The sequence below is a fragment of the Cynocephalus volans genome, chromosome X, assembly GCF_027409185.1.
Source record: "Cynocephalus volans isolate mCynVol1 chromosome X, mCynVol1.pri, whole genome shotgun sequence".
Lineage (NCBI taxonomy): Eukaryota > Metazoa > Chordata > Mammalia > Dermoptera > Cynocephalidae > Cynocephalus > Cynocephalus volans.
This window is the reverse complement of record NC_084478.1, coordinates 105,831,934-105,842,526: the sequence shown is the minus strand read 5'-3', so window position 1 is coordinate 105,842,526 and position 10,593 is coordinate 105,831,934. Positions and strand designations below refer to the sequence as shown.

Here is a 10,593-nt window from a genome sequence, read left to right as displayed (position 1 = left end):
CACAAAAAAGTTAAGTTTTTCTTTAGACTCATAGATGAAACAGAAATTTAAAAAGTCACACATACCTTTATTTTGCTTTCTTACACTGATATTTCTACTATTGCATAGAATGTGATATAAGCTGGAAAAGACTGGAATAATTTTGATGATGCAGGTGACTCTCTGGCCCTTTCAAAACACATTAAAGTTTTCAATAACTTAAACAATCATGTGAATCAAAATGTTACAAATGTAATCTATACCACATCCATACATGTCCCAAATGTCACCATCCCCTACAAGACTAGTAGGTGGCAACCTCTTAGTAACCAATGAAAATATATATGGCAAATAAACCAGTGTATTCCTCATTCAAAACTTCCATCTTGAAAAGTGAGGGGAGACTGAGGTCAGAACAGCAGACAAAACATTATTTATTAGCTTTTTTCTACTCTGAGAAAAAAAAAATAATAACGGCAAAGAAATGTCTAAGAAAACAGCTCGAAGCAAGATAACAATACCTGAAAGAAATCAGAACTACTTTTCCCTTGGAGTTGCTTCAGCAGCCAGATGGAAAAATGAACTCTTTTTCCAGAGAATGAGTAGCACTGAGTTTAGCCATAGAGTCTTCTGATGCCATGTAATAAAGTGATTGAATATGTATTATCAGAAAAGGTGTAAGACAGCATGGAAGTTACTTCAAGGGCTTCTTCAAGAAAAACTGTTGTGAAAAAAGACAATTCGTGTTGTTATTGTCATTTGTTGTCAACAAAGAGGAAAATGCTTTAGGAGTAGGAACATCAATTTGGATGTTACAGAAACCAAAAAGTTTATCCCTGAAGACGAAGATACCACTGATGATAAAACTTATTGTTCTGACTTTTCTCAGGACTCAGAAAACTAAATGTTTGTATATAAAAGCTCCAAGAAAAAAGTGCACACGTCTGACTGACCCTTCACACCTCTGCTTCAGTTCTGTCATTCGTACTGAATGTAGATTCAAGAGGACAGAGGAGTTAGACTAAGCAAACCTACAGTGAATGGATTTGTGGAGAAGCCCTGTACTGTATGATCAAGGTAGAGCTGGGGCGTAGTTGGCTCTGTATTTCCTAGCGGAAACTAGAAGTTGACCATGTGGAATTCTCTAGAAGTTACTTTAATTTTGTGACAGACTTCTTCCCTGTTTTAAATTCATTTAATATTTTTGAATGAGTGGCAGCCTTAGAAATTGAACAGACTAATCCCCAAAGGTTTTTTAAAGGAGAATGATAGTTCTCTGTCATACTCCCAAAACAAATACATTTTAGTCATTCAATAAAGACCATAAAATGCTCATGAAATTGCAAAGGAAAATCAACAATCCTGCCAGGAACAAACAAAAAGTTAAAATGCCAAGTCTCTCTCTAATTCTTTTTTCTTTTTTTCTTTTTTTCCAAGTGCTAGAAGTGTTGGCAGACATGTGTATGCAGGGCCCTGATAATAAGCAAATGAACATGTTTAACCTCTGGGCCAGATGAGCTGTGTGAAGAGTCATGTCAGATTGTGTAATGTCTAGTGGAAGCCACGCAAGATGTCAGTACAAACTAGGCTGGTATCCATCAAATATTAGGTTCACCAGCTTCTAGAAAATGCATTGCCATCCAATTAAGTTACTTTCTAAAAGGAAAAAGAATATGATAATTCTGTTTCAGTGAGCTATTGCTTTTGGAAAATGTATTTCATGAAATGCAAAATTATCTAGTTAGGAGAGACTTAAAGAGCTAATCTAGATCACATTGCTCAATTTACAAATGGGTAAACCGAGATCCAGGTGAGGGAAGTGATTTCCTCTAGGAGGGTGCATAGAAAAGCAAAGACCTACCTGACTAGTGCTAGATCTACATATGCTTGGATAGAGCTGTTTGCATAATGTTCCACTCAGCCTTCCTGAATACCCTTCCAAGTTTTCCTCCAACTGGAGACCTCAAAATTCTTACAATACAAAATACTTCCTGACATTTCCACTCAGTATTTCATGAAGAAAGCAGAGTGGATATTGTGGGTAATAGTGATAAATACAAAAGAGGCTAAGGTCAAATCAGGGATGATTCAAATTTACTTGTGATCTAAATCCAAATTAAACCCAAGTGGACCAAGGTGTGTTCTTGCAATGTGGGCATAGTGCTATGATCATCTCCCCTTCTTCTTGCATAAAGCATATTTTGCTCAGTAGCAATATTCTCGTTTAATAGCACAAATGATTAATTAATGGAGTGCTAAATTAAAGGAATTTCATCTGTAATACTACTAATAATTTCATCATCATGGAAGAATGCCATGCTTAGCCTTATTCTAATCCATGTATTCCATTCTGCTTTTTGCACTCAATGCTATTGAATAATGGTTGGAGGAGAAACACCCATTCTTGCCATAGAAAGATCATCTCATTCTGTCACTTACTAGCTGTGCAACTTTGGAGAAGACATTCAATTCTTCTGAGTTTCAATTTCCTCATGTGCAAGATCAGTATGTAAAAGTGCTCGATGCATAGTAGGTATTGAATATATACAAGAGTTGAGTATGAATGTATGGAAAAGCATTATCTTTGGGCACCAACCTAGAATAGTTCATGGAGAATGAAATCAAACAGAAACAGAAAATTCTCTTTTTCAGGCTCATAAGCAGCTTTTAAAATAATAGAGGATCATAGCAGTAAAAAAAATGAATAAAATAATGTAACTCTGTCCTGTTCCATAGGCCTGGGTTTAGCAATAGACAATTCTCTCTTCCTGTGTGAGATATGTGAATGGAGTTCCTTAAGCCGGCAAAGGCCTGGGTGCTTTATAGATAGCATGGGTTGATGTGAAATAGTCATACATAAAAACCCATACACACAAGTGCACAAACACATATATACACACACACAGGGGCTTTCCACAAGAAACCATAGCCTAATGCTATATTTGAACTAAACTATGAGGTGTTTTATTGCCTGTGCCTTTTGATTATCTACTTTCATCATTGATATCAGAGGCCATCCTGTTTCTCAGTCGATGATTGCTGATTTCAAGGAGCAGGAGCCCACTCAAGCAAGCTTAAATAAAAAGGAATTTAATATAAGGCTGCAACAAGTATTTTCATGGGAATCCAAGGGCAACCAACAAAGCCCAGTCAGGACTCTAGAAACTGGAAATGTACATAAGTCAGAAACCATGGTTGCTCACTGCTATGGATTGAATTATGTCTCCCAAAGTTCCAGGTATTAGAAACTTAACCCCCACTGTGACTGTATTAAGAGGGCAGGAAATCCTAACACGGTAATTGAAAGGTAGGGCCTTGAAGAGGTGACTAAATTGTAAAGATCATGCTCTAGTGAGTGGATTAATCTATTGATAGTTTAATGGCAGTCATGGGTGTGGTTCTGATGGCTTTAAAAAGAGAGTGCATGAGAAGTGCCCCCCCGCCCCAGCTTTGCCATCTGCCATGTGACACTGTGTTGCTGGGAATAGTTTCCACCCACCAAAAAGGCCCTTATTAGATGTGTTCCCTGGACTTTGGACTTCCCAGTCTCCCAAACTGTAAGCAATAAATATTGTTTTTTACAAATTACCCAGTTTCAGGTATTTCTGTTATAAGCAACAGAAATGGACTAATACACTCACTCTGTCAAAAAAAAAAAAGGGCCCTGTCATCTCTGCCTCTCTGCTTCCTCTCTTTCTCTCTAGACTCACTTCCTCTGCTTTCATATGACTCAAAATGGCTAAAGCAGCCACACAGGCCAATCATCCACCTATTTTCTAAGTAGATATATGTATCCTCAAATTCTTGAGAAAGAGCAGTTGACTGATACTGGTTAGCCAATGGGTTGGCATCTTGGGGTGCCCATCCCTAGTCCAGTTAGGTATGTCTAGGGGTTGGGGAGTGGGGCACTAAATCACTAAAGTATCCCACCTTGTGAACTGGACCGCCTATGCTAAAAGAAGAAGTTGGATTTGGACAGACAATTCAATTAACATGACATCTTTGCCGTTCTCAAAGCCATGATTTTTCAAATGAAACAAACCTTAAAGCTGTGAGTTTTTCTATTTCAAATGAAATAAGCCTCAAAAATATGGCATTGCCCAATTCTGGTTTACATTAACCTTGACATGCAAATCATCCTCAGCATGCCAATCACAGTACATCACTGTCATTATCATTTTTGTGCTAGAAACTCTTTTATCGAACAAGCAGGACTCAGTAGTTTGTTGTTTAGCCAAAGAAAGCAATTGAAACAAAGAATCATTAAAATAAGTTGTATACCTTAAATATTTTATTTTAACAAACACTTTTTGAGCAGCAGGTTGATTAGTGGATATCTTCGCCCTCCTAGGGTCCAATAAAGGTATGTCATGGAAAATCATTTTGCCGTGATTTTTTTTTTTTTTACCCTCCAGCCTTTTTTTTTCCCTTGGGTATTGGTTGACTTTTGCAGTTTTGTACTATTTTGCTTGCACAAGCCACATCTACAATAATTTCTAGTTTGGGTTCCTTTAAAGTGGAATAAAAACTTAAAAAGATCTATTAGAGGAAGTAATATAGCAGCTGAGATTTGCTTCAAAATAATTGTGGCAGTAGAGGGAGCGAGGTATAGATGAAATAAGATTGGACATTGGATAATTATTGAAGCTAGGTGATGAGTGTATCACGTTAATTACAGGAGAATTTTTAATTTTAGATAAATTTGAAATCTTCCATAAAATAAAGTAAAACACAAAAAATGTGAAGCTCAAAAAATGATACACTGCATAATGTTGAATATACTGCTTATCCTGATTTGAGCATCACATATTGCACACAGGTATTAATATTCAATGTTGTACCCCACAAATATGTACAATCAACTATTTTACAATAAAAATAATGTGAAACAATCTGAATGTAGAATCTTTCTAAATTATTACAATCCCCCCATCTTACTTTTTTCTCACCCACATCTACTTTGACAGATTTTTTTTTAGCCCCCTGCTTTTACTGAATCTTACAAAGGCATTCACCCTAGATTCCATTGAACTAACAACTCACTTTGCATTTGTTTTTATCAGTTTACATAATATTTAATTAAATCCCATAATTATATTATTATGTACAACTGAAATAAACAGCTTTGGAACAAACTGAACCAATTTTTGGCAAGCATACAACTCAAATAGTTGAAGCAGAAGCATCTGGGCAAACTAGATACTTGTGACCACAGTTTCTAACCACACTATTAACCACAAGCAGTTAGTGTAACCGTGGCCATCGATGACTGGGTCTTACCGAGAGTCAGTTAATTTAGTAAGCTGAGTAAGTGGAAGCTCACTAAGAGAATCTACTACATGCTCTATTATTATTATTACTACTACTATTGTTATTGTGCGTTCTACATTTTTCAGACTTGAACTCTGACTTTATGTAGTCCTCTTTTATAATCTCAAACTTGGGAAAGTCGAAGACTTTTATGCTTGCCTCAAATGATCTTCTAGAGTGTAATGGAGGCGGTGGGAGCACTTTTTTCAGTTATTTATATTTGGCAAGCCCAGGGGGTGGGGTGTTTAATTTCCATATTCTTATTAATGTGCTTTTCTGCTTTTTCACAACTCTGATGCAGCTTGCTCATTTAAAAAAAAATAGAAGTAGGCCATTTTATGGACACTGGCTTTGGCAACAGGCCTGATTACACTTGCTAAGGCTCCTAGTAGTAATATTGAGGAATTAATCAAAATTCTGAGACAAGAGTACCTACCCAGAGAAACAAAGAATGCATATGCTAGTAGTCCCCTGCTCTAACTTTCAGCAATCATTTGTTGAAATACTTCGAGGAAGTAAGTCAGTTTTTATTTCACTATGCAGGGTGACATAAAGTGATATGACCTTCAGGTTTTTTAATGATAAAACTGTAGGAACTAAAATTCCCTCTTTCTCCTCTTTCCTCCATGGCACCTAATAAAGCTGCTTTCAGAATGAAATTGTCACACTACCCATTGAGTTTCTTTTATCAAATTCATAACTGTGGATGTTGGAAAGGACTGCTTTCCTTTTGTTTAACCACTTTAGTATGACTAACTCGTGAACACCCAGGAGCAAGGCAATTTGCTCCTCCATTTTCCATGTCGGGTAGGCAGCAGCAGCATGCATTCTGAGTCACGCAGAGTCCACTCTTCAGAATGCATGCTGTAAGCTCAGAGGGGCTAATAATCAAATTAGGCTTCTAACAAATGGCAATTTATAATGCTGAAACTAATGAGAGGTCAAAGAACTAAACTCTGCAAGGAGTTTTAATTATCCTGTCCTTTGTGACTCCACAAGAACATTTTTAAAGGAACATTTTCGCACAATATTCAACTGGTACTTTTAGTTTCATTAAGAAGATTTATATAACCTATTACATAAACGGGAAATATGCATTTTATTTCCAAGTAGAGCAGGAACTTAAAACCTTCTTTTCAGGGTTGAAAAGCATTGCTTTACTGTCTAGGTTTGATGTTTAATTAGATTACCGTTCATGGAATACTTTTCTTCCCACGGTACTGCTCAATGAAGTAACACAGACAAAACCTCTCTTCAAGGGAATCTCTAGAATGGATAGCTTATATAAAGAGAAGACCTGCAACAAACAAACCATCTACAATTAGATTTTTCTGTACTTGTTTCCTGTGCCATTTTACTTTTTTTTTCTTACTTCCACCTTCTTCTGCCACATATGCACCCACATAATGCTGCCACCACCACACCCACCACTTCCTCCAGTTAAAATGCTCCTCATCTTTCTGCGCTATGTTTAAAATAGGTTTGTTTATTTATCTGTTTGTTTGGAAAGGACAAGCAAAACTGATTAACTAAAGAAAGCCGTGATATCAACTGAACGTGGAACCTCTCAGGCAAAAATAAAAACAAAAAGCCACTCCACTTAAAAACTGGAGAAAAGATTAATTTGGAGGCCCTGGAGATTTTAACATCAATAGACCGTAAGTACTGTTGGTCTAGAAAGGCTTTTGCTAGCAAAGGGGTTAATTGTCCAAAGGTAATATCAGCCCACCGAGCTAATTTAAGGCCAAAGAATGCATACGGGCAAAGAGCTTTCTTTTATCAATAACTGTGCCGATAAAACAGTAAATGGACCACAAGAAAATCAAGCATATCCATATTATCAGGGCAGCAAGACAACTAGCCCAGAGCATCGAGGGATCTGGGTGGTGAACTAGTTGCCCTTATTTGGGGGGAAAAAAAACAAAAACAAAAAACCTGTTATAAGTATAAAAGCAAATACAAGGAAATTGGAAACAATGCAAATATAAAAGCTTTCTTCCTAGCATAGAAGACAAAATCTGGAAATTCTTCTGCTAACCTTGCCATTGCCACCCCCTGCCATATGACACTGCTTTATTGTTCTTTTAAATTGTTAACCTATTGTTTTATGAGACAGAATAGCTTAAGGGTTAAAAGCACATGCCCTCAGTTCCGTCACTTACTAGCCATGTAGTCTTCAGCAGGTTACATTTTCCTTTCTAAACATCAGTATGCTCATTTGTAAAATTGGGATGATAGCAATGCAGCAAGAGTACAGGCTTTGGAGCCAAACTGCCTGGGTTCAAATCCTCTGCTCCACCACATACTGGCAGTGTGACCTTGAGCAAATTGCCTAACTTCTCTGTGGCTCAATCCCCCCCTCAGTAAAATAGGACTGATCATTGTCATGACCTCACAGGATCACTGTGAGAATTAGAGAACACATATAAAGCACCTGGCAAAAGTTCAATAAATATGTCATTAATAACTACCTCAGTAGGTTGCTGTGAGAATGAAAAGAGATAATGAATGAAAAGCTTTTAGCTCAGTATAGTAAGTGCTGGTTATGAAGTGTTCAATAAATGCTAGGGTGGAGAAGAAAACATTGTCCTCTACCCTCTCATGTTCTCAACCTGGGAGCCTGTGAATTAAGCTAACAAAAGACAGATTAACAGGAAAAGAGGCACACAATTTTGATTAATATTTATGTGCACAGGAGTTCACAGAAAAAGAAGTAAAACTCAAAGTGATTAGACTGAGGGGTTTATATACCATTTTAACAAAGAAAAGGGGGTTTGAGCTCCAAGGAATGATAAATCATGGAGCAGAGACTAGGAAATAAATGGGAACCTAATGGAAGATACGGGTTATTTTTGTAAAGTCTGTTTATGCAAACTCATCTCCATATATACTTTCCACCTCTGGTGATGTGTCACTCTTTCCTTCCTGTAACAGGGAGGAAACATCTTCACAAAGGGAAATTTATGCTCTGCTTTTAAGTAGGTAAGGGAAGAGCAGAAAATTCTCAATTGCTCTCAGCTCAAAATAATCCTTCTGCTAAAGTGGCATGTTTTGGGGTGGCATATTCTAGTCCCCTTCACCAACTTTAGAAACGTGTTTTCCTTTTGACTCTCTAGCTACAGTTTAAGGTCCTAGAGGATGGGTCTTATATTTCTCTCTTAATACTAGCACTGTTTTATATGCAAAAGGGAGTGACTCAACTATAGCCAAAGGCAGAAATAAAGGAACAAGTTCTCACGCAAAAGTAGAAACTCAAATATCAAAACTGTGGACTCACAGCCATAAAAAGATTGAATTTATTAAAAATGAATGGTATAGGTCAAATATTATAAATTATAATGAATTATAAATATCACCAAAAGACAACAATTCAGTGAATGATTTCTTACTTGAAAATATTGATGGTGATAACACATGATTCAGAAAAAAAAAAAAAATAGCCAAACTAATGGTGTTACATCAGCACAGCTTAGGGGTTCTTACACTTGAGATTTCTGTGAATCACCTACACAGATTTCATTACATCTCTATACCATCAAAAACTTCCTTCACAATTTTTGCTTTATATACATATCACCTTTACTATTATTTGTTTAATTTATTTTTTCTTTAAATTTACTTAAATTGGTTTACTTATTTATTTGAAAAGGAGAGTTTATCTCATTACAGTAAATGGAAACCAGTATCATTTGCCATAAAGAGAAGGCAAGAGTAAAAATATACATAATAAAACAAAATAACATTCTTAAAATTTAGCTAAATAAAGGGTTACTTCAAAAAGCTCATGGAAAGATTCATATTATCTTTTAATTCTATTTTTCCACGATCTTTCTGAAGTGCTCTTGTATTGTTGCCTGGCAGAGGCTCCCTAGCCTGTGGCTTTGAAGCTTGCTTTTTCTTTGTTAAAAAGTTGAATTAGAATGTGTCAGAGTCTGATCCCCTTACCAGCCAGACGCCAAAAACAAAAACAAAAAGAAACAGAATGTGTCAGAGAACTGTTCAGGATAAACTTGCACCAAAGTGAGAACTGGAAAAGAATTTAAAAGGGAAAACTTCCTCATTATGTGATTCTATACAAAGTCTGTATTATCCGTGGACCACCTGAAATCATTTTGGGTACCACCACCACCTCAAGTGAAGCACTGGCATAGGTGATTAATGAAGAGTGGTTTCTGGCTCCCCTAAGGCCTGAAGCAGTGTTTCTCAGGGTATAGCTTCTGGACCACCTACATCAGATTCACCTATGGGTTCTTGTTTTAAAAAGTGGTAGGTAATCAATGAATTGCTACTTAATCAGGGGACTAGAACCAAAGAAATAACATTTTTAAGGAACACCCCCACGTGATTTTGATGCACAGTAACATTTGAGAACCAGAAATATATTGTAGCAATCATTGAAGAAGACGGAACCCACTCCTATAAAAGCTCTGTAGATACAGAAAAGCTGAAAGAAAGAGTAAAAGGAGAATCCAGCTAAAGCATGTAATCTGCCCCAGGTCCAAAGAACAAGGCTACATACAGCCTGGGAGGTAAAGCATTGCATTTAATTGAAGTATTTTAATACCAGAATGAGGTTTTAAAAAAAAAAAAAAAGGAGAAGGAAGGAAGGAAGGAAGGAAGGAAGGAAGGAAGGAAGGAAGGAAGGAAGGAAGGAAGGAAGGAGAGAGAGAGAAAGAAAGAAAGAAAAAGAAAAAGAAAGAAAAGCTTAGAGCAATGAGGAAACAAAAAGAGCCATGGAAGAAAGAGATTGATTTACAAGAAAAGATGAAAGGAATTTAAAATGTGGCTTTGCTAAGTGATCACTAAGCAGGGGTGTGATAACAGTTTACAAATGTTTAAATCCTATACTAAAAAGAGGAGGAATTTGTTAAGTAAGAACAAGGAGGGATAATGAGACATTAAGTGAATGTAATTGACCAAATTCTCATTCCATATAATTCAACCTAAACATTCCTGCTCTGCAAATTGTACCCAACTTCCACTCTAAGGGATATGCTCTACCGATCTTCCCCTGAAACTAAAGAGGCTTGAGCATAGCTCTGTGGTCTATCCCTTGGTTTTAACCACACTCCTCCGGACTCCCAGGCCAGTATGGCTGCTTTACCTCCACCCACCTTTCAGAATCCAGCAGCCTCTACTCCAGTAGGGCAAAGCCTGCAGGTCTAGCAGCCCTAACACATTAGCAGCATCTTAGAAGACTCTGCACTAGAGCTCGAGAGACCTCCTCCACCTGACGAGCTGAGAAACTGATTTGCAGCAAGTCCAGACTCTGGCAAAACTGATCAATTTTTAAATTTGTCTTTG

At 37.0% G+C, this 10,593-nt stretch overlaps 1 protein-coding gene across 1 annotated transcript in view; it reads left to right on the top strand.

The window, feature by feature from the left end:
- Window positions 1–10,380: 10,380 nt before the first annotated feature.
- Window positions 10,381–10,593, top strand: part of LOC134368152 (histone H3.3A-like) — a 64,024-nt gene continuing 63,811 nt past the window's right edge. The window contains exon 1 of the mRNA XM_063084701.1: window positions 10,381–10,431. Coding sequence (XP_062940771.1) covers window positions 10,381–10,431 — 51 coding nt within the window. The remainder of the gene's footprint in view (window positions 10,432–10,593) is intronic.